This window comes from Scyliorhinus torazame, chromosome 4 (assembly GCF_047496885.1).
Source record: "Scyliorhinus torazame isolate Kashiwa2021f chromosome 4, sScyTor2.1, whole genome shotgun sequence".
Classification (NCBI taxonomy): domain Eukaryota; kingdom Metazoa; phylum Chordata; class Chondrichthyes; order Carcharhiniformes; family Scyliorhinidae; genus Scyliorhinus; species Scyliorhinus torazame.
Window position 1 is genome coordinate 166,562,248 of NC_092710.1, and position 25,246 is coordinate 166,587,493.

General features: G+C 46.2%; 1 protein-coding gene across 2 annotated transcripts in view; it reads left to right on the forward strand.

Moving 5' to 3' along the window:
- atad2b (ATPase family AAA domain containing 2B) overlaps nt 1-25,246 on the forward strand; it is a 219,309-nt gene that overhangs the window by 75,964 nt on the left and 118,099 nt on the right. For both annotated transcript variants that reach the window (XM_072498861.1, XM_072498860.1), the window contains exons 7-15: nt 740-853; nt 1,304-1,379; nt 1,805-1,906; nt 3,462-3,573; nt 7,522-7,637; nt 11,556-11,730; nt 11,832-11,920; nt 14,280-14,439; nt 22,206-22,296. In XM_072498861.1, coding sequence (XP_072354962.1) covers nt 740-853; nt 1,304-1,379; nt 1,805-1,906; nt 3,462-3,573; nt 7,522-7,637; nt 11,556-11,730; nt 11,832-11,920; nt 14,280-14,439; nt 22,206-22,296 — 1,035 coding nt within the window. The remainder of the gene's footprint in view (nt 1-739; nt 854-1,303; nt 1,380-1,804; nt 1,907-3,461; nt 3,574-7,521; nt 7,638-11,555; nt 11,731-11,831; nt 11,921-14,279; nt 14,440-22,205; nt 22,297-25,246) is intronic.

The following is a 25,246-nucleotide window of genomic DNA, read 5'->3' on the forward strand; positions in this document are numbered from 1 at the left end:
AGGTGCGAGGGGCAAGGTTTAGAGTAGATGTACGAGGCAAGTTATTTACACAGAGGGTAGTGGGTGCCTGGAACTCACTACCGGAGGAGGTGGTGGAAGCAGGGACGATAGTGACATTTAAGGGGCATCTTGACAAATACATGAATAGGATGGGAATAGAGGGATACGGACCCAGGAAGTGTAGAAGATTGTAGTTTAGTCGGGCAGCATGGTCTGAACGGGCTTGGAGGGCGGAAGGGTCTGTTCCTGTGCTGTACTTTTCTTTGTTCTTTGTATTCTTTGACCATAGGATAGTCTGTGTTCAAAGCGCATAAATCCAGATTTGAAGATGACAAGCTACTCTCTAAATCTATCACTGAAAAGTAGAAAATAATTTTTAGTCTGTCAAATTATTTGAAGCAGCATCAGAAAATAATTAATAATAAAACTTCAAGCAGTAGCTTTCATGAATCCTTTCCTGTTGTGTAACTTAAGGGATAATTTGCATGCACCTTTTATTTAAAGAAACAACTGTTTGGTTAAAAACTAATAATTATAAAACCAATTCCTATCTTTGGGTTGTGGGGGCGAAACCCACGCAAACACAGGGAGAATGTGCAAACTCCACACAGACAGTAACCCGTGGCCAGGATCGAACTCGGGCCCTCAGCGCCGTGAGGCAGCAGGGCTAACCACTGCACCACCATGCCACCCCAGTTACAATCAAAATAGATGTTGATCTTGCTATGTGTTTTAATAGAATCTCAGGAAGAGGAGGAGGATGGAGATGAAGTTGAAGAGGCTGAAGAAAATGACAGACCATACAACCTGAGGCAACGGAAGGCTGTACAAAGATACCAAGCCCCTCCAATAGGTAAAAGTAGCAAAATTGTTTTTGTTTTGTGAAATACGAATAACGCTCACTGGCATAGTTTTACATTAATTGTTGTTTATTTTCAACATCCTGCATATCTGACATACTCTAATTTCATTGTACACTGACCAGATTTTAATCAAATTACTTTGAAACTGATTTAAAAAAAAAAAGAGTTGTTTGTTTCTAGTCGTGAAAAATGATGTAAATTCATTAAATTTTCTAGTTAAAATGACAATCAAGAAAATGAGCTTTTAAAAAAAAGCATATTTTTATAATGTTTTTAAATAGTGAGCAAAAATAGAAAATAGTGCACTCGTTATATATAGCACCACATAAATTTCTTCTATTTTGTATGCCTGATATCAGTATATGCCTGATATCAGCATTATGAGGCAAAGTACCTAACCTAACAGTTCCTTAACTGTAGGAATTAATTTGCATTTTTAGAGCCTGTTCATCGGAGACAAAGACAAAGCACACTATTTGATACACTCCGATCTCCTGCGAGGAGGACTCACATCAGGTAAAATCAATCAAAAATATCAAATAAATTGTACTTTTAACAATTGAAGCTACCAATTTAAAGTTATTAAGTAAGTTGAAGTGGGTTATAGAATTCTGTGGGGATTTTTTCTCCATTTTGTGTTTGGCAGCACAGATAGCAGATCAGTGCGAGCTTTTTCAGGGACCATATGAATATAAATGAAAGGAATCTGAAGAAGAGGTTACAGACTAAAAATATTAACTCTGTTTCTTACTCCATAGATGCTGCCTGACCTGCTGTGTTTTTCAGGCATTTTCTAGTTTTGTTTCAGATTTCCAGCATCCGTTATGTTTTGTTTTTACAAAAAAGACAGACGAGAAACGAATCTGGTCCATCAAGCTTGCCCCACAAATGTATTTTCGACTTGATATCTAGATGTTTTTAATTCTTTTTTATTTTAAAAGGAGAAAGAAGCATGCAATCCACAGCAGTGACACCACATCATCATCTGATGAAGAACGTTTTGAAAGAAGAAAATCTAAAAGCATGGCACGAGCCAGAAACAGGTGAAGCATATCAGCAGAGATCTTAATGTAGGGTTTTTCAAAATGTGTGTCGAGGCCCATGTATCGTGGTAACAATCCTGCTTGCGGCTGGTAACAATTCTGTAGGGAGAATAGGGAAAAGCTGTTCCCTTGTAAAAACAAGAATTTAACAAACCATCAACTCAAAACGAAACTCCGAGGTAACACCACTGAAGGATGGAAGTGCCCTGTGGCCGTCGGCACTCCTGTATGCGCGCTTGCATCAAGCCACAAGCCCCAAGTGTTTCTCTCCGCGACTACCAGACTCCAGCTGTAGCTGCAGCTCAAATGCAGTGTTCAAAATCAGTTCTCTTCCCAACAGCCCCTCTCCCCTCCCTCAGTTAGTGTAGCAACAATCCCCAGGTGTTAGCATTTTTTCTATAAGTATAAAGGAATCTTTGATTGAAAGCCAGGTAACAAGGTCTTTCATTTTCTTATCCTTGCAACTGCACTGGATTTTTGGATCCAATATCAAATTCAACGCAGGCAGGCTTGCTGGCGTTTTCGTGTCCCACATTTCCACTTTGTGCCGGGTTTTATCCTTGGCTCCAAAAAAAATGATTAAGTGTGGGTGAATTGTGATAGGAATTGTGCCGGAACAGCCAATGCGATTCAATTGATTTTCCCACTTAGTCATTTTTTGGGAGAATTCCGCACATAGTCAACATTCAGGCTTGGGCTGATAAGTGGCAAGTAATATTCACATCAAACAAGTACCAAGCAATGACCATCTCTAATAAGAATGCATTTAGTCACCTCTTTATGTAAAAAAAGGCTTGTCATGGCTGAAACCCTGCTACCATAGCATGGGGGGTGGGGGGTCACCTTTGGCCAGAACTGTCCCAACCACACCTATATTGTGGTTACAAAAGTAGGTCAGTGACTAAGTTCTTTGGTGAGTACTGCTTTATTTTCCAAAGCCTTTCTGAATCCACAAGGCACAAGCCAGGAGTGTGATGGAATATCAGGCTGAGTGCAGCTCTAACAACAGTCAAAGCACCCCACTTGATTGGCATCCCATTCACCACCTTAAAACATTCATTCCCTTCACCACCATTTTAGTTAAAATGTGTTCCCTCTACAAGATGCACTGCAATACCTTTAGAAATCTTCGACAGTGCCTTGCAAACCTTCAAAATCTACCACCTACAAGGACAAGGGCAGCAAGTGCTCACCACTGCCTGCACGTTTTCCTATTAAGTCATACACACTATTCTGACATGGAAATCTATCACAATTCTGCCATATTTGCTGGGTTCGAATTCTACCTCTCTCAGCCGACACATGGAATGCAACAGTTCAGGAAGACTGCTCACAAACTCCTTAAGGGAATTTGGAGATGGGCAGTAAATGCTGTCCTTGCCAGCGATGCTCGCATCCATTTACAAATAAAAACAAAATTCCCAGCAGCAGTCTGTCTCATCTTGATCAGCAAACAGCATAAAGTAAAATTCAGAAAGAACCCATAAAGAAACTAAGTTGGTTTAGAACATTTTAAGAAAAACTATAAACAGTTTGACAATGTATTTACTAACAGATGCCTTCCGATGAACATTAGAACAGAAGATTTAACAAGTGAAATCCTTAGGGAACGAGTCAAAGTTGGTGCCAGTTTGGCTGATGTAGATCCAATGCACTTGGATGCGTCAGTAAGTATTCTTTTAAAGAAAAATTGTTCTTGTATTAAGTTGTTTCAAATACTTTGTTTCAATGTGAATTCAGAATTTTGGGCAGTGTTTTGCATCATAGCCCAGTAACGTAATTGGTCTCATGGTTCCAAAATGGTCGGTGAACACCAAATACAGTATTAAAACAAACAACTACAAGGCAGAAAAATCTCCAGAGCGAAACAAAATCTAACTCAATTGTCCAGTGTTTATATTTTCAGCCATTTTCCCTTGTATCTTTAGCATTATCTTTCTCTACTCCTTTCATGGACAGTCTATCCCACGCATGCATCGCACACTTCATATAAAGTAGCCTTTTAAGCTTGTGCAGACTCCTGGTTATGGGGTTTGTGACCATTTCCAACATATTGGGCGGGATTCTCCGGTCCTCAGCTGCGCGTTTCTTAGCAGCGTGCTGTTCGCTGGCAGTGGGATTCTCTACTCCCACTGCTTGTCAATGAGATTTCCCATTAAAGTCACCCGGGCAAGGTATGCTGAGGGTGGGAACAGAGAATTCCAATGGCTGGAGAATTCCAGTCATTATTGGGTTCAATCTCTCTTGAGCCTACTCGTCAGACTAAACAATATCAGGTTCTAAACTCCTCAGATGCATTGACCTAGTTATCCATTTGACTGCCATTTTCTTCAATGCCTCTTGTACTTGGATGTTGTTATTGTGTTTGTGATTCATTATCATTGTATGAAGTATTGTGTTTTACTATTTTAAAGATATTGCATAAATGTAAGGTGCTGTTGTACACTTTCTCTGGCTTATTTGTATCAAAGTCAATTAGCTTTTCTTGGCTTTAACAGGCGTCCTCATCCCATTCAACAGATCCTTTCACCCGTCTCCGATATTCTCCCTCTACCTGGACCCCACTCATTGGCCTCCTCTCCGCTCTTGATCTTTTCATTGAGAACGATCGGTGTGACATCAGCCATCTCAATTTCTCTGCCCCTCTCACCCACTCCAGCCCGTCTCCCTCAGATCCTGCTGCACTCTGTTCCCCTGAGTCTAACCTTGACCGTGGGATCAAAAGTGCTGGCAAGGGTGCTGCCATTGTTGTCTGGCGTACTGACCTCTACCTCACAGAGGCTGATCATCAACTGTCAGACACTTCCTCCTGGACCATGACCCACCACCAAGCATCAGGGGCGTCATTCTCCGACCCCCCAGTGGGTCGGAGAATGGCCGTTGGCCGCCGTGAATCCCGCCCCCACCGGTTGCCGAAGTCTCCGGTACCCGATATTCGGCGGGGGCGGGAATTGGGCCGCTCCGGTTGGCGGGCCCCCCCCGCTGGATTCTCCGGCCCGGATGGGCCGAAGTCCCGCCGATAAATTGCCTGTCCCGCCGGCGTAAATCAGAGTACCTATTTACCGGCGGGACAAGGCGGCGTGGGCGGGCTCCGACCCCGGGGGTGCCCCCACGGTGGCCTGGCCCGCGATCGGGGCCCACCGATCCGCGGGCGGGCCTGTGCCGTGGGGGCACTCTTTCCCTTCCACCTCCGCAACGGTCTCCACCATGGCGGAGGCGGAAGAGACTCTCCCCACTGCACATGCGCGGGAAACTGTCAGCGGCCGCTGTCACTCCCGCGCATGCGCCGCCCCGACATGTCATTTCCGCGCCAGCTGACGGGGCAACAAAGGCTGTTTCCGCCAGCTGGCGGGGCGGAAATCCCTCCGGCGCCTGCCTAGCCCCTCAATGTTGGGGCTCGGCCCCCAAAGATGCGGAGCATTCCGCACCTTTGGGGCGGCGCGATGCCCGTCTGGCGCCATTTTGGGCGCCAGTTGGCGGACATCGCGCCGTTTGGGGAGAATTTCGCCCCAGGTCTGTCACTGACCTCATCAACTCTGGAAATCTTCCCTCCATAGCTTCCAACCTCATAGTACCCCCAACCCCGCACAACTCTTTTGACCTGATTCCCAAAATCCACAAACAGGGCTGCCCTGGTAATCAGCATGTTGCTTCTCCCACAGAACTCATTTCTTCCCATCTTGACTCCATCTTCTCTACTTTTGTCCAGTCTCTTCTCATCTACATTCATCAATCCTCTTGGATCCTACATCATATTAACAATTTCAAGCTCCCTGGCCCGAATCACCTCCTTTTCACTATGGATGTACTGTCCCTCTACAGCTCCATCAGACGGGCTAAGGGCTCTCCGCTGCTTCCTTAAGTGGAGGCCTGAACAATCCCGATCCACCACCATCACTCTCTCCGTCAGGGTGAATTTGTTCTATCGCTCAACAATTTCTCTTTAACTTGTCTTACTTCCTGCAAATTAAAGGTGTGATCATGGATACCCACATGTCCCACAGTCATGCCTGTCTTTTTTTGTTGGTTATGTGGAACACTCCTCTTACAGTCCTACTTAGGCCTGTCCCATAACTTTTTTTTTCCATTACATTGATGATTATGTCGGTGCTGCTTCAACACTTCACTGGACCTGGAGAAATTGATCTATTTTGCTTCCAATGTCCGCCCTTTCTCACCCTCACATGGTCCATCTCTGACACTTCCCTTCCACTCCTTGACCTTTGCTCTATTTCTGGTGAGAGGCTGACCTCCAATATTCATTACAAGCCCACTGACCCCCATAGCTACCTTGACTACAGCTGCTTGTACCCTGCTTCTTGTCAGGACTCCCGTCGTATTCTCCCAGTTTCTCCGCCACCTTCGCATCTGAATATGCCACATTTGAAACGGTGCTTCTGACATGTCTGCCTTTTAACAAAGGTTCTTACCTCACCCCGATGGTTGATAAGGCACTCAACCGGATCCGATCCTTTTCCCCACTTGTGCCTCATGCGTTCTCCTCCCTCCCAGAACCTGTGTAAGATCATGTCTGTTCTCACTTCCCACCCCACATGCTTCGGCATTCTCTGCATTCAAAGGAACATCCTGTCATTTCTGTCAACTCCAACATGATGCCACCATGAAACCCCCCACCCCCCAACCATCAGCATTACTCAGGGATTGTTCCCCCCATAACATCCAGCTGAGCGCTCCGGCGAGACCGGCTCCTTGCAGATCGGGTGCCATTTTGAAAGGCTGCCATATATCTAAATGCCCCCTGCTTTCAGGACCCCCCCTCCCCATCCTGCGCCCCCCAACCCTTGGCAGTGCAAACCTGGCATCTGGGCATCCTGGCAATCCCAGGATAACACTGCCAGGTTGCCTGGGTAGCATTGCCAGGCTGGCAGTGCTCAGGTGCCAGGGGGATTGCCAGGGTACTATCCTTCCCTGTCCCCGACCACCGAAGGGGCTCTAATGGCCTGTGAGCCCCCCTGAGGTGCCATCACGTTTGGTCCATGATTGTGGAACCAATACTAAATAGCACCCGGTTGAGACCTCGCAAGTGCGGCCGTTGATTCTCGGGCGCTGGGTGAATATGGCGTCAAGATATTCAAATTAGCCGAATAGCTTATTTAAATGTCATCTGGCACTTGGGCACATTGGCCCTGGCACCCTGGTAGTTACCCAGCAGCCTGGCAGTCCAAGCTTAGGAGCAAGGATATGATCCAGATCGCACCCCTGGCGCAAAACCCGATTGGGAGCTCTCCCGCGATTCACCGTGTCGTGCCCGATTTGGACCGGGCGTGTCGCGGTGGAAAAATCACGCCCCAAGTCTTTCCACTGTTTACTGAACCGTTTCACTGTTTCAGAGTAATATCGTGATGGGGCAAACTATTTCTACATAAACAATTTGTTCTTGATCATTTGTGTACGTTGTGTGTTGGTTTAATTAAATGCAATTTTATCGTAAAACTCTTGTTACCAGATTAACACATTAATAGCCAACAGCAGTCATGTTATTGCTGACTTTATGCGCCATTATTACTCCTATACTATTGTTTACCTTTCAGCAAAATAGTACAAATCTAAATCTCTGAGCTGCAATTTAACTTCTGTGGATTTGGTTTTATTAGGTGCGGTTTGATAGTGTGGGAGGGCTTAGCCAGCATATTCAAGCTCTCAAAGAAATGGTCGTTTTTCCTCTTCTGTATCCTGAAGTATTTGAACGATTCAAGATTCAGCCACCAAGGTATGCACTTGTAAAGGAGCTAGGAATTAATACATTTGACAAGTTCCTATGTCCATAGACCAGGGCGGGATTCTCTGCCCCGCTGCACCAGTTTTCTGGTACGGCGCTCCCCTGCCGGTGGCGGAATTCTTTGTTCCGCCAGTCAGCCAATGGGGTTTCCCATTGTGGGCAGCTCCACGCCGTTGGGAAATCCCGGCGCAACAGAGAATCCTGACAGCGGAGATCCCAGCCCTAGGTTTATGTTGAAGTTTGCAGAAGTAACTTGCATCATGCTTACACAAAACATTGTAATAACCATCTCTCCCCACGTGGGGGCCTTTTCAGTGTGGGTCTGCTGGGAATTATGTGGATATCCTGATTGGTTGTCTGATATTACCGTACTAACTATAAATGTTTATATTGGATTCCTACTGGTCTTGTTTAAAGATCTGCGTTGAATACCAATTGTAATGCGTATTTCTCCTTTGTTTCAAAGTTCTTTTTTTTTTTTCTTAATTAAACCTCAAAAGCACATTAGGAATTTCTTCTGCATTGAGGAGGCAATCAAACCCCAGTTATGTTTTTCTGCTAATCAGCTGTTAGCACTTCATTTGAATACTGTTCTTCCACTGTAATCAAATATATTTTTGCATTTTCTGAGACATTCCTTCTTGCTGTGCAAATGCTTTTTCAAAAAATTTTGGAAGATGAATCATTTCTAACATATTTTGTGCAGACTGCTGAGGTTGTGGTCCCCATGAAAGCCATGTGCTACTCATCTTATTGCTGTAAACGTCCGTGCAGTCTCCACTCTCCAGTTTTCCATTTATTGTTTCTGTGATTAAATTAATTGTTCATTTCCAATATTTTGTTAGACCTTTAATGCCATAATTTGAGAGTGCTCATTGTGTATTTGACCATCTATCTCTGACTATTGATCATGGTTAAACTGTTGTAAATGTCTTATTTTAATTGTGAATCCAAAATATCCCTGCATTATTTGTTGCCTAATATTCCTACTTTCTGTTAACTTTACTGTCTTACAATTACCAAAACAAAATATTTTAAAACTAAAATGATGATTTTAAATATGTCCTTCTGCCAGAAATGGAATGAGCGGATAATTAAAATAACCCAGGCCACTTATTCTATAACATCTCACAGTCCAAAGATGTGCATGCAGGTAGGTAGATTGGTCATGCTAAAATTGCCCCTTAGTGTCAAAAGATGTGTGAGATAGAGGGAGGAATGGGCTTAGATGGGGTGCCTCTTTCAGGGGGTCGGTGCAGACTCAATGAGCCGAATAAGCTCCTTCAGCATTGTAGGGGCTCTATGATTCAACCTGCGACCAATGGGCGGATTGTGGCCCACTAAGCCATTCTGTGTTGTCCCCAGAGCCATTGTTCAAAATTCTGGTAGGGCAGGTAAGTAAAGTTGAAGATTTTGCAAGGGGCTGCTCCTCTCATCACAGACCGTACTCTCCCATATTTGCTGCTGATAGGCTCCAATGAGTCTCTGCCTCTGATTGGACACCCCAGTAGTGAGCGCTCTCAGCCTGTCCTGCTGTCTTCAGTGACTTCTGTACATATATACCGATGGTGTAGGGGTTAACATATTAGCATTGACAAAGGACAGGTTAGCTAGCAGAGAGTAGGGGTAAATGGGTCATTTTTGGGTTTGCAAACTGTTACTAGTCATATGCCATAAGGATCAGTGTTGCAGCCTTAATTGTTTACAATGACTTGGATTAAGGGACTGAATTTTGGGGAGATGATGGTGAAGTGGTAATGTCACGAGACCAGTAATGCAAGATCTAGGTTAATGCTCGAGTGACATGGGTTCAGATCTCACCATGGAACTTAATAAAATCTGGAATTGAAAGCTAGTCTCAGTAATGGTGACCATGAAACTACCATCGATTGTTGTAAAAATCCACCGAGTTCGCAAGTGTCCTTTAGGACACAAAATCTGCCACCCATACCTGTTTGGGGTTCTATGTGACTCCAGGTCCACAGTAATGTAACTGACTATTCACCTCTTCTCAACTGGCCTAGCAAGCCACTCAATTCAAGGGCAATGAGGAATGGACAACGAACGCTAGCCTGGACAGCAACACCTACTTCCCATGAAAGAATACAAAATTACTCTTATATAGCTAAATTTGCTGATGACACAAAGATAGGTGAAAAAGTAAGTTGTCAAGTTGTGAGAAAATCTCAACTTTCCCACTTTGGCAGGAAGAATGGTAATGTGGTATATTTAATGGTGAGAGATTGCAGAACTCTATGGCATAAAGCATTAAGGTGTTATGCTACATGAATCACAAAATGTTATATGCAGGTACAGCAAGTGATTAGGAATGCAGATAGAATGTTGATGTTTATTGCAAGGGGAACCGAGTGTAAAAATAGGGGAGTGATGCTCCAACTCTACAGGGCCTTAGTTAACTGCATATGGAGTACTGTGTATAGTTTTGGTCTCATTACTCAAGAAAGGATATAATTGCATTCGCAGCAACTCTGAGAAGGTTCACTTAGCTAATTTATGGGATGGTGGGATTAGCTTATGAGGAAAGGTTGAGTGGGTTGGGTCTACACCCATTGGAGTTTAGAAGAATGAGAGGTGATTTTATTGAAATATTTCAGATCCTGACTGGGTGAATGTTGAGAAGATGTTTCCTCTCAGGGGAGTTCAGAACTAGGAGGCAGTTAATAATAATCTTTATTATTATCACAAATAGGTTTACATTAATACTGCAATGAAGTTACCATGGAAATCCCCTAGTCGCCACACTCTGGCACCTGTTCGCGTACACTGAGGGAGAATTCAGACTGTCCAATTCACCTAACAAGCACGTTTTTCGGGACTTGTGGGAGGAAACCGGAGCACCCGGAGCAAACCCACGCAGGCAAGGGAAGAACGGGCAGACTCCGCACAGACAGTGACCTAAACCGGGAATCAAACCTGGGATCCTGGTGCTGTGAAGCAACAGGGCTAACCACTGTGCTACGTGCCGCAGTCGGCTTCCCAACTAGCAGCCCACGTTTGCGGCTTGGAAACATGTTTGACCTCCTCTCTCACCTTCAGCAGCCACGGCGCCGGGTTCCCATTTTTAAATATCACAAGTGAAACGCGCCAACATTCCTTCCGTCTGATAGAGTCTGAGCATCGGGGGAGGACCGTTAATAAGATGCTAACGGCCGTTACTATACAATTTGCATGCTCAGACAGGCGCGAGGTGTGGAATGCATTCATGCCGCTATCGAGGTGCCGGATCCGGCATGCCGTTCCTTTGGATGTCCGGCGCTGACCTCTATTTTGGCTGACACGCAGTTGTCCACCCTATCGCGATTCCGGCGTCGCTGGATGGAGAATCCCGCCTAAGGGATCTCCCATTTAAGACAGAAATGAGAATTTTCTTTCCCCTAATGGTTATTGTCTCTGGAATTCACTTTTTCCTAAAACACGGTGGCGACTGGGTTTCACGGCTAGTTAAATACTTTTTTTAATTGACAAGGGAGTCGAAGCTATGTGGGGCAGACAGGAAAGTGGAGTTGAGGCCTTAATCATATCAACCATATGGGGCAGGCTCGAGGCAACAGATGGACTACTCCTAATTCATGTGTAAAATCATATCTCCTTTGCTGAGTCTCAGCCTTGGTTAAATGGTTACACTGTTATCTTGGCAGAGGGACCTGAATTCAAGCTACACTTCAGAGATCTGAGCATAGAATCTAGGTCAACACGTCAATGCACTGTCTTTCAGATAAAACATTAAACCAAGTTTGTGGCTGACTTTTCTGGGGTTTGAAATAGACCACATGGAGGGGAGAGGGGGAAATGAACAATGTAGCCCAGAACTACTTTGGAATCATGAATTTTAAAAACAGAAATAAACAGTTAAATGTGAATTATTTTATTTATTATTGCCTGACACAGGGGTTGTTTATTCTACGGACCACCTGGAACTGGCAAAACCTTGGTAGCTAGAGCCCTGGCTAATGAATGCAGTCTAGGAGATAAGAAAGTTTCATTCTTCATGCGAAAAGGTGCAGATTGTCTAAGCAAATGGGTAGGGGAGTCTGAGCGACAACTTAGGCTCCTGTTTGATCAGGTAAAGAAAACAAGTATTTCCCATTTTCTTTGAATGCACAATTATAATTCATAAGTATAATTTGTATGTATAATTTACAATATTTGATTTTTGCTTTGCAGGCTTACTTAATGCGTCCCTCCATTATTTTTTTTGATGAGATTGATGGTCTAGCGCCAGTGCGTTCAAGTAGACAAGATCAAATTCATAGGTATGATTTTATGAATTCTGCTGTAACTAATTAAACATTTAGAATTGCATCAGAGGAGAAAGAAAAGCCACAATTGTGAGGGGAAGAATTGTAGTGTTTTCTATGTGCAGGATCATCTTGAAAGCTGATTTATTTTTCCTTGCATTTACAACGTTGCTACAGAGCACACAGAGCAATTCTTCCTCTGGTGTTGATGGAAAGGTCAAAAAAACTAATTGTTGAACATATCTCAGTTTTATCTTTTTTCCGTGTCTGCTATTCACGTTATCTAATAGAATTTTTCTAACTACTCATTGCTCAGCCATCATGAAATTATGTCATTTGACTTTATCTAATAGTTCAGTGCTCACTTAACATATTGCAAGTTGGAATCTCATGTGTACGAGAGAGTTGATAATTCAAATTGAATGTTAAACTTAACATCAAGTTATTTGGGAATATTAACCATCTAGTCCAGTTGTTGTTGGGTGGAGATAGCATTATCAAGTCAGTCACTTGATTACATTAAATATGTTAGTTTTCTGATTGAATAAAGTGTTGATCACAGTCTGCATAGATTGTTGTCAAATCAATTAAAGCAAAGGATTCTTGGAATATGTTGTATAGGGAGTGTATTTGTGAATTTGTTTCCAACATGTTTCTTTATGAATTAATTAGCATTGTCAAGCTGAGGAACATCTGGTTCACCCTGTCCATTTTCTGTCCTTTAGCAATTTGTCCATGCAGTCCTTGGTAATATTGCACCTTTGATCTTTAAAACCAATCTCTTGTAGAGCTTAGCAAGTTCTTTTTGAAAGCCCAAATATACCATACCTTGTGTATTATTTTTGTTTGTTCACTTAATATTTTAACAAATTAAGCATTTACAAATCTTTTGCCAGTACTACAAAGTATTCTTATTTCTATACTGATGATAAAATTAAGCTACTTCATTAAGAACTGGTATGACAGCCACTTTTCAGACAAAATATTTGACTCAAGATAGAGCCCTTTTCAATTCCTCCCAGGTTCATGCCAAGCTTAAAACTGTTTGTCCCAAGTGTGTTCTCCATGGTCAGATGTGGAATATAAATGTAATTGGAATTATTGCCTTTATAGGAAGAGATATTGCCTTGTAAACTCTTCCATAAAATCTGATTAAATTATTTATTAATTTCCTCTTTTGGATTCATTTTAAAATTTGATGCATTAGAAATCTGAAGATTTTGTCTATTTTATTTGACTGCTCCTTTGTTGCTAAACTAGATGCCGTATTTGTACACTAAATTTAATGAGAAACTATTTCTACTTTATATTTTCCATATTAGGCATAGAAACATACATAGAAAATAGAAGCAGGAGGAGGCCAGTCAGCCCTTCGAGCACACCCTGCCATCCATCACAATTATGGTCAATCAAGTTCAGTACCCTGATCCCGCCGCCCCCCCCCCCCCATATCCCTTTAGCCCTAAGAGCTATATCTAATTCCTTCTTGAAATTATGCCATTTTTTGGCCTCAGCTACTTTCTGTGGTAGTGAATTCCATAGATTTACCACTCTCTGGGTGAAGAAATTCTCATCACCTCAGTTCCTAAAAGATTTACCCCTTATCCTCAAACTATGACCCCTAGTTCTGGACTTCCCCACAATCGGGAACCTTCTTTCTGAATCTACCCTGTCTAATCCTGTTAGAATTTTAAAAGTTCCTATGAGATCCCCTCTCAATCTTCTAAACTCCAATGAATAGAATCCTAACCGACTTAGTCTCTCCTCATATGACAGCCACACCATCCCAGGAGTCAGCCTGGTAAAACTTTGCTGCACTCCCACCATAGCAAGAACATCCTTCCTCAGATAAGGACACCAAAACTGCACACAATACCCCAGGTGAGGCCTCACCCAACACCTATACAATTGCAGTAAAACATCATATTCCTATACTCAAATTCTCTCGCAATGAAGGCAAACATACCATTTGCCTTCTTTACTGCCTGCTGTACCTGCACATATACTTTCAGCAACTGATGCACGAGGACACCAAGGTCTTGTTGAGTATCCACCTCTCTCAATTTACAGCTATTCAAATAATAATCTGCCTTCCTTTTTTGCTACCAAAGCAGATAACCTCACATTTATCCACATTATGGGCGTCTGCCATGCATATGCCCATTCACTCAGCCTGTCCAAATCCTGCAACCAAATCACCGTACGCTTGAGGACCCATGATATAGACAAGAATGGTTCAAAAAGTTGCAGATTTGTATCTAACGTTTGATTTCACAATGTACATATATGTGATATTAAAGTCCATCATAATGTGTTCTGGTTATTTATACTTGCAGTGCATCAATGAAAAAATGTTCTAATATTTCTTTATCAGCTCGATAGTCTCTACGTTGCTGGCACTGATGGATGGACTGGACAATAGAGGGGAAGTGGTTATAATTGGTGCTACAAATAGACTTGATTCCATTGACCCTGCGCTCAGGAGACCTGGTCGTTTTGACAGGGAATTCCTTTTTAGCCTGCCTGATAAAAAGGTATATTGGAAAGTTTTTAACATCCTAGTTCCTTCCTGAAACTTTATATTGCAGATTTCCTATGGCTTACGGGTAATATTGGAGCTGGTTTGTGATTTTTGATGCTTCTGGTGGTCCCTCAGCAGTTTCAGTAAAACATTGATTGTTGTTCTTGTAATACAGCATGTTTTTAAAAAAAAAATATTTTATTGAAAAATTTTGGTCAACCAACACATTGCGTACATTGTGCAACCTTTACACAATATTATAACAACACAAATAACAATGACCTATTTTATAAACAGAAAATGAATAAATAATAAATAACAAAAATGAAAACTAACCCTAATTGGCAACTGCCTTATCACAAGTAACACTCTCCAAAAATATAATTTAACAGTCCAATATATAATTATCTGTAGCAACGACCTATACATATTATACAGTATATATTAACAACCCTGAGAGTCCTTCTGGTTCCTCCTCCCCACCCCCCGATCCTGGGCTGCTGCTGCTGCCTTCTTTTTTCCATTCCATCTATCTTTCTGCGAGGTATTCGACGAACGGTTGCCACCGCCTGGTGAACCCTTGAGCCGACCCCCTTAGAACGAACTTAATCCGCTCTAGCTTTATAAACCCTGCCATGTCATTTATCCAGGTCTCCACCCCCGGGGGCTTGGCTTCTTTCCACATTAGCAATATCCTGCGCCGGGCTACTAGGGACGCAAATGCCAAAACATCGGCCTCTCTCGCCTCCTGCACTCCCGGCTCTTGTGCAACCCCAAATATAGCCAACCCCCAGCTTGGTTCGACCCGGACCCCCACTACTTTTGAAAGCACCTTTGTCACCCCCATCCAAAACCCCTGTAGTGCCGGGCATGACCAAAACATATGGGTATGATTCGCTGGGCTTCTCGAGCACCTCGCACACCTATCCTCCACTCCAAAAAATTTACTGAGCCGTGCTCCAGTCATATGCGCCCTGTGTAATACCTTAAACTGAATCAGGCTTAGCCTGGCACACGAGGACGACGAGTTTACCCTGCTTAGGGCCTCTGCCCACAGCCCCTCCTCGATCTCCTCCCCCAGCTCTTCTTCCCATTTCCCTTTTAGTTCATCTACCATAGTCTCCCCTTCGTCCCTCATTTTCCTATATATATCTGACACCTTACCATCCCCCACCCATGTCTTTGAGATCACTCTGTCCTGCACCTCTTGTGTCGGGAGCTGCGGGAATTCCCTCACCTGTTGCCTCGCAAAAGCCCTCATTTGCATATACTTGAATGCATTCCCTTGGGGCAACCCATATTTCTCGGTCAGCGCTCCCAGACTCGCGAACTTCCCATCCACAAACAGATCTTTCAGTTGCGTTATTCCTGCTCTTTGCCACATTCCATATCCCCCATCCATTCCCCCCGTGCAAACCTATGGTTGTTTCTTATCGGGGACCCCCCCCAAGGCTCCAGTCTTTCCCCTATACCGTCTCCACTGTCCCCAAATCTTCAGTGTAGCCACCACCACCGGGCTTGTGGTGTAGTTCCTCGGTGAGAACGGCAATGGGGCTGTCACCATAGCCTGTAGGCTAGTCCCCCTACAGGACGCCCTCTCTAATCTCTTCCACGCCGCTCCCTCCTCCTCTCCCATCCACTTACTCACCATTGAAATAACGCTGTAAGAATCCCTTCCTCACTCTCGGGGTCTTCCCGGCCCACACAAAACCCATGATGCTCTTTTCAATCCTCTTAAAAAAACCTTCGTGATCACCACCGGGAGGCACTGAAACACAAAGAGGAATCTCGGGAGGACCACCATCTTAACCGCCTGCACCCTCCCTGCCAGTGACAGGGATACCATATCCCATCTCTTGAAATCCTCCTCCATTTGTTCCACCAACCGCGTTAAATTTAACCTATGCAATGTGCCCCAATTCTTGGCTATCTGGATCCCCAGGTAACGAAAGTCCCTTGTTACCTTCCTCAACGGTAGGTCCTCTATTTCTCTACTCTGCTCCCCTGGATGCACCACAAACAACTCACTTTTCCCCATGTTCAATTTATACCCTGAAAAATCGCGAAACTCCCCAAGTATCCGCATTATTTCTGGCATCCCCTCCGCCGGGTCTGCCACATATAGTAACAAATCGTCCACATACAAAGATACCCGGTGTTCTTCTCCTCCTCTAAGTACTCCCCTCCACTTCTTGGAACCCCTCAACGCTATCGCCAGGGGCTCAATCGCCAGTGCAAACAATAATGGGGACAGAGGGCATCCCTGCCTTGTCCCTCTATGGAGCCGAAAATATGCAGATCCCCGTCCATTCGTGACCACGCTCGCCATCGGGGCCCTATACAACAGCTGCACCCATCTAACATACCCCTCTCCAAAACCAAATCTCCTCAACACCTCCCACAAATAATCCCACTCCACTCTATCAAATGCTTTCTCGGCATCCATCGCCACTACTATCTCCGTTTCCCCCTCTGGTGGGGGCATCATCATTACCCCTAACAGCCTCCGTATATTCGTGTTCAGCTGTCTCCCCTTCACAAACCCAGTTTGGTCCTCGTGGACCACCCCCGGGACACATTCCTCTATTCTCATTGCCATTACCTTGGCCAGGATCTTGGCATCTACATTTAGGAGGGAAATGGGTCTATAGGACCCGCATTGTAGCGGGTCCTTTTCCTTCTTTAAGAGAAGCGATATTGTTGCTTCAGACATAGTCGGGGGCAGTTGTCCCCTTTCCTTTGCCTCATTAAAGGTCCTCGTCAATACCGGGGCGAGCAAGTCCACATATTTTCTATAGAATTCGACTGGGAATCCATCCGGTCCCGGGGCCTTTCCCGCTTGCATGCTCCTAATTCCTTTCACCACTTCTTCTACCTCGATCTGTGCTCCCAGTCCCACCCTTTCCTGCTCTTCCACCTTGGGAAATTCCAGCCGATCCAAAAAGCCCATCATTCTCTCCCTCCCATCCGGGGGTTGAGCTTCATATAATTTTTTATAAAATGTCTTGAACACTCCATTCACTCTCTCCGCTCCCCGCTCCATCTCTCCTTCCTCATCCCTCACTCCCCCTATTTCCCTCGCTGCTCCCCTTTTCCTCAATTGGTGTGCCAGCAAGCTGCTCGCCTTCTCCCCATATTCGTACTTTACACCCTGTGCCTTCCTCCATTGTGCCTCTGCAGTGCCCGTAGTCAGCAAGTCAAATTCTACATGTAGCCTTTGCCTTTCCCTGTACAGTCCCTCCTCCGGTGCTTCCGCATATTGTCTGTCCACCCTCAAAAGTTCTTGCAGCAACCGCTCCCGTTCCTTACTCTCCTGCTTCCCTTTATGTGCCCTTATTGATATCAGCTCCCCTCTAACCACCGCCTTCGGCGCCTCCCAGACCACTCCCACCTGGACCTCCCCATTATCATTGAGTTCCAAGTACTTTTCAATGCACCCCCTCACCCTTAGACACACCCCCTCATCTGCCATTAGTCCCATGTCCATTCTCCAGGGTGGGCGCCCTCCTGTTTCCTCCCCTATCTCCAAGTCTACCCAGTGTGGAGCGTGATCCGAAATGGCTATAGCCGTATACTCCGTTCCCCTCACCTTCGGGATCATTGCCCTTCCCAGCACAAAAAAGTCTATTCGCGAGTAGACTTTATGGACATAGGAGAAAAACGAGAACTCCTTACTCCTAGGTCTGCTAAATCTCCACGGGTCTACACCTCCCATCTGCTCCATAAAATCTTTAAGTACCTTGGCTGCTGCCGGCCTCCTTCCAGTCCTGGACTTCGACCTATCCAGCCCTGGTTCCAACACCGTATTAAAATCTCCCCCCATTATCAGCTTTCCCATCTCTAGGTCCGGAATGCGTCCTAGCATCCGCCTCATAAAATTGGCATCATCCCAGTTTGGGGCATATACGTTTACCAAAACCACCGTCTCCCCCTGTAGTTTGCCACTCACCATCACGTATCTGCCCCCGTTATCCGCCACTATAGCCTTTGCCTCGAACATTACCCGCTTCCCCACTAATATAGCCACCCCCCTGTTTTTCGCATCTAGCCCCGAATGGAACACCTGCCCCACCCATCCTTTGCGTAGCCTAACCTGGTCTATCAGTTTCAGGTGCGTTTCCTGTAACATAACCACATCTGCCTTAAGTTTCTTAAGGTGTGCGAGTACCCGTGCCCTCTTTATCGGCCCGTTCAGCCCTCTCACGTTCCACGTGATCAGCCGGGTTGGGGGGCTTCCTACCCCCCCCCCCCCCCCCCCCTTGTCGATTAGCCATCCCCTTTTTCCAGCTCCTCACCCGGTTCCCACGCAGCTGTATCTCCCCTAGGCGGTGCCCCCCCGCCCATCCCCTCCCATACCAGCTCCCCCCTCTCCCCAGCAGCAGCAACCCAGTAATTCCCCCCTCCCACCCCCCCCGCTAGATCCCCCGCTAGCGTAATTACTCCCCCCATGTTGCTCCCAGAAGTCAGCAAACTCTGGCCGACCTCGGCTTCCCCCCGTGACCTCGGCTCGCACCGTGCGACGCCCCCTCCTTCCTGCTTCTCTATTCCCGCCATGATTATCATAGCGCGGGAACCAAGCCCGCGCTTCTACCTTGGCCCCGCCCCCAATGGCCAACGCCCCACCTCCTCCACCTCCACTCCTCCCCCCATCACCACCTGTGGAAGAGAGAAAAGTTACCACATCGCAGGATTAGTACATAAAACTCCTCTTTTCCCCCCTTTTTAACCCCCCTCTTCGCCCCCCACATTCGCCCCACCACTTTGTTCAAACGTTCTTTTTAATAACCCGCTCATTCCAGTTTTTCTTCCACAATAAAAGTCCACGCTTCATCCGCCGTCTCAAAGTAGTGGTGCCTCCCTCGATATGTGACCCACAGTCTTGCCGGTTGCAGCATTCCAAATTTTATCTTCTTTTTATGAAGCACCGCCTTGGCCCGATTAAAGCTCGCCCTTCTTCTCGCCACCTCCGCACTCCAGTCTTGATAAACGCGGATCACCGCGTTCTCCCATTTACTGCTCCGAGTTTTCTTTGCCCATCTAAGGACCATTTCTCTATCCTTAAAACGGAGGAATCTCACCACTATGGCTCTGGGAATTTCTCCTGCTCTCGGTCCTCGCGCCATCACTCGGTATGCTCCCTCCACTTCCAACGGACCCGCCGGGGCCTCCGCTCCCATTAACGAGTGCAGCATCGTGCTCACATATGCCCCGACGTCCGCTCCCTCCGCACCTTCAGGAAGACCAAGAATCCTCAGGTTGTTCCTCCTTGCGTTGTTCTCCAGTGCCTCCAACCTTTCCACACATCGTTTCTGATGTGCCTTATGCATCTCCGTCTTCACCACCAGGCCCTGTATGTCGTCCTCATTCTCGGCTGCCTTTGCCTTCACGACCCGAAGCTCCCGCTCCTGGGTCTTTTGTTCCTCCTTTAGCCCTTCGATCGCCTGTAGTATCAGGGCCAACAGCTCTTTCTTCATTTCCTTTTTGAGCTCTTCCACACAGCATTTCAAGAACTCTTGTTGTTCAGGGCCCCATGTTAAACTGCCACCTTCCGACGCCATCTTGGTTTTTGCTTACCTTCCTTGCCACTGTTCTAAAGGATCCACTGCAATCCGGCCACTTTCTCCTCCTTTTTTCATCCGTATCCAGGGGGATTCCCTTCTGGTTTACCGCACAGTGTTTTTAGCCGTCAAAATTGCCGTTGGGGCTCCTATCAAGAGCCCAAAAGTCTGTTTCACCGGGAGCTGCCGAAACGTGCGACTCAGCTGGTCATCGCCGCACCCGGAAGCGTAATACAGCATACAGCATGTTTAATGATGCAATATCACATAAATGATGTAAGGTAAAATATTAATGGACATTATTGATAATGAAGTATATACACCTCATTTTTAACGCTACTTGGTTTTCTGTGTTCTTTCAGTATCTGCACAGGAATTTATAATGGTAAATGTTGGCAGGAAGTGCACAAAGACATGAGTAATAAAATCAAAAGAACTTTGATTTTCTGTTCCAAACACTTTTTTTGTTAAATTTTATATAACTTATATATATTTTAACATTACTGCTCCAACTTGCAGTATTTTTACATAGAGCATACATCACATAAATAGGTAATATGGACCAAAAGTCTATGCCTCCCTTCCTGTGCACACCAATTACCCTGCCAACCTCTTCCATTCCTTTCTTCTTCATGTACCTTTGGCTTGAATGCATCTGCGCTATTCACCTCAGTTACTCCATCTGGTCGAGCAAGTTCCACAATTCTGAGTTAAAAGGTATTTTTCCTAAATTTCCCATAAGCACCGTGGGATATTTCTGTACATTAAAAGCACTAGATAAGTACACAATGTTGTATTGGATTTTGATTTATTAGTGGCAATCTTATATTTATGAATCTTTGTTCTGGAGTGCTCACAAGTGAAAAGCTGTTCTCTATGTACACCCTATCAAATTGTTCTATAATTTTAAGGACCTTTTATCAGGTCACCTCAGCTTTAATTTTTCTAGAGAAAAGAGTTCCAGCCTGCTCAAGCTGCCTGGAGAGTTCGAACTTCCCAGTTCTGATCCAATCCTTGTAAATCATCTTTGCACCTTTTCCAGTGCCTCTATATCCTTTTCTCTTTTATTGTTAACTTAAGGTATTCTGGATGTTTAACTTCATCCCTCTGCCTTTCAGTTCTTTCTAGAAATGAACCCCTTGTTTTTGTTGCATTTTTATAGTCTTGGACACCTCTACTCCTATCAGTACCCCAGCATGCCTTTACTCCTCTAACCCATTTGGATTCTTGTTCAGCAAAGTGCCAGCGAGTGATTTTGGCACTGGGTGAGATTATTCAGTTGATTGAGTCCTTACAGATTTTGTGGCTTCTATATTTCTCCTACCAAAATGCACCACTATAAACTGATCGCTTAAGATGGAATTTTTTCATTAACCTTTGACTAAATCATTTATTTTCCTAATATAAAATATACATTTGGTTTCATGTGTTTCTTCACACTCGATTAGAATTTTTTATTAATGCTATTTCTTATGTAGCCTATACTCAAGACTCCAGTAATGCGAACCTTGAACAGAGGTAATCCGTCTTAGCCTGACAGCATCAAAATCTCAGGATCAAAAGTGGCTAATAAATATCCGATGCCGCCTCAGTGGAATTTCCCCTCTCAGTCCCTTTCCCCAAACTCTAAAGAAAATCCTAAGCAATGCCAATTGACCCTGACTTTTAAATGTAATTGCTTATGTTGTATATTATGATGTGGGTAGAGGGATGATGAATAATATATTTTGTTTAATTCCTGCTGGGCTTGCTTCATCATTAGTGTTTTTCAATTTTACCTAGTTACGTTATTCAGATTATAATAGTGCATGCTTGGTTGTACAGGACAGGAGTGACAATGCTGTATCTCTCACACACAAACTGGAGATTCTAACAATTAATATTCATGTGAAATTACCAACACTAGGACTATGGTAGAACTCAATTCCCAGGAGCTGGAGCGAGGGGCATCTCTCTAGGGGAAGTCCTTCTAAACTAAATTATTCATTTTGTGCAGACAAGTTCTGGATTATTGAAGATATGTTTTATTAAACACTTTCTTTTTATTAGTGTGCATCATCCTTTTACCAAAAAAGTAAAATGATGGCTGAAAACATTTTTAGTATTCTGATTTTTGAATGAATGTTCTTTTAAAATTATGATTTCAAATTTGTTCCATTTTGCAGTGTTGTGGAAGCAAAAATACTAAGGCTGCATCTGGTTATTTTTGTTAACCATTTAGGCACGAAAGCACATATTTCAGATCCATACCAGAGACTGGAATCCAAAACTGTTGCAGGGTTTCCTTGACGAATTAGCTGAAAAATGTGTAGGTGAGTATTTAACTTAAAATGCTTTTAAAATGCATTTACATTATTATTGTATGTTGAATTTTATGATTACTTTGAATGACAATTGCTTGAGCAGCTTCATTGTGGTATTAAGTATATTGAAGCGAGATGAGTTGAAGTATGGTTGAGTCTCATTCAACAGATAGCTTATACCAAACATGCAAGTGCCTACACTTTAGCTATAAGACCGTAAACCAAATTTTGAGACTATTACATGTCAGTAAGTGTGTTAAGGTACATGTGGAATTTTGTTCCCTATGCCTTTTTAATTTTCAGAGATGAGCTTTTTTATTTTCCCAGCATTAATAAAATGTCAACATTTAAAAACTTTCAATATGAATGTTGCTGGCAAGACAGACATTTATTGTCCATCCTTAGTTTACCTGTGGTGGTGGTGTGTTGCCCTCTTGAGCTTGCTAGTCTGTTTGGTGAAGATGTTACCACAAAGTTATCAGTTAAGTCGGGAGTTTGTGGATTTTGACTCTTGATGCAGAAGAAATGGCAACTTGCTGACACCAAAGACATATTTATTCTGCAAGATTGGTCTTGTTTTAGTAGTCTAGAGAATGCTCTCCTGTACTTATACTGCACTTGCTTTGCTGGCCTCCCACTCAGCTCGTGATTGTGAATTGCACATGAACAACAAACCAGGGGCGGGATTCTCCGACCCCACGCCGGGCCGGAGAATCGCCGGGGGCTGGCGTGAATCCCGCCACCGCTGCCCGCCGAATTCTCTGAAGGGTGAAAAGTCGGCGGGGCGTCAATCACGCCACCCGCCTCGGAGAATGGCAGGGGCGGGCGGGAGACAATGGACTCCGGGGCTGCCCTTATTCTCCCGGCCGGATGGACCGAAGTCTTGCCGATGGGTCACGTCGGTGTAAATCAAAACACCTTTTTAACGGTGTCAACCAGTGCTGATGGTTGAGGCCGTCCAGCGTGGAGGTAGGTCACGGTCTGGGGGGTGGCCGCAGTCGGTGTGTGTGGGGGAGAGGTGTGTGTGGGTGTGCGCGCGGGGGGGGTTCTGGGGAGTGCCGGGTACGGGGGGGTTGAATGCCGGGTACGGGGGGATGAGTGCCGGGTATGAGGGGGTGAGTGCCGGGTACGGGGGGGGGCGGCGAGTGCCGGGTACGGGGGGGGGGGGGGGGGTGAGTGCCGGGTACGGGGGGAGGGGGTGAGTGCCGGGTACAGCCTCGCAGGCCGTCATGTTTTCTGATCAGCCAACGATGTTGGCCGCCGTGGCGGCAGCCGCTATTCTCCATGTTGCCCTGGAGGAGGAGGAGGAGCGTGCCAGAGAGGCGGCGCAGGCTGCCCAGAGGAGCAGGCTGCCCAGAGGTGCAGGCGGCAACCGCCCAGGCTGGAGGGACACCCGCCCGACAGGACGAGGAGGAGGAGCCGGGGGAACACGTAGTCGAGGAGGAACACGAGGAGGGGGAGGAGGACGTTGCAGCGCCACGGCAACGGAGGCACACGAGGCCCCGTGTGTACCGGCCCCGGCTGTCGTACCAGGACCTCACGGACCGGGAATGCAGGAGGAGACTCCGGATGGGACGGGAAACCGTGGCACACATCTGCCACATGCTGGCACAGCGTGGCACTGGGGGGGGGGGGGACCACCCTCTCCCCGTGTCCGTCAAGGTTACGGTGGCCCTGAACGTTTATGTCACGGGGTCATTCCAGACACCAGGTGGGGACCTGTCCGGCATCTCGCAGACATCGGTGCACCGGTGCATCCCGGGCAGTGACAGACGCCCTATATGCCATTGCGGACTGCTACATCCGCTTCCCTGTGGACCGGAACAGCCAGGATGCCCAGGCCGTGGGCTTCTCTGCCTTGGCCGGGTTTCCCATGGTCCAGGGCGCGATCGATGGGATGCACGTCGACGTGCGGCCATCTGCGGATAACAGGGCCGTGTTCACCAATAGGAAAGGGACCTATTCCATGAACATCCAGGTGGTCTGCGATAACCGCATGATTATCCTGCACGTCTGCGCCCGGTACCCAGGAAGTGTACATGACTCATACGTGTTGTCGTGGTCTTACATCCCCAGCATGTACGAGGGACGCCACCCCCGGCTGAGGGGCTGGTTGCTGGGCGACAGGGGTTACCCGTTGCAGTCATGGCTGATGACGCCTATACGGAGGCCACAGAATGACGCGGAGAACAGCTACAATGATGCCCATGCAGCGACAAGGGGTGTGATAGAGAGGTACTTTGGCGTGCTTAAAATACGTTTCAGGTGCCTGGACCTCTCTGGGGGCGCCCTCCAGTATCCGTCAGATAGGGTCGGCCGCATCATTGTGGTGTGCTGCGTCCTGCACAACATAGCCCAGCAGAGGGGCGATTTTCCGCAGGCAGAGGAGGGCGGAGTGGAGGAGCAGCAGGAAGAGGCGCAGTCCTCCCCAGATGAGGGAGATGGGGGCGATGGTCAGGGCAGATGGGCTAGACATGGGCGGGTGGCTGTCCACCGTTACCGGTTGGGCCAGCGGGCAGGGGACAGGCTGATAGCCGCCCGCTTCACTGACTAGGGAATCGGCGAGTATGGCCACATAGCGCACACCATGGCAACACCCGAACACCCTCACCCCCCCCCACCCACCCAGAACCTTCAACCCCCCCCAGCCCACCCGCATGCACACCACCCATCCATTGCAGATCCACCTGCGGCACGACGGCCGGGCTCGCACGGGCGCCGGTGGAAGCGTGTCTATTGCAGGCCATGGAGGATGATGACAACCCGCTCTGCAATGAGCTCCTGGCTCCACATCGTTGGACGATATTTGACCCATGGCCACAGTACCACCATCCACCCGGACCATCCCTGCATGCGGCTGTGACACTGCAGCGCACGGTCCCATCCTCTGCCCGGGGGGATGGTGAGGGCGGCCCAGGGGGAAGGGGGCAGACTCACCTGAGGCTGACGTAAGACCACC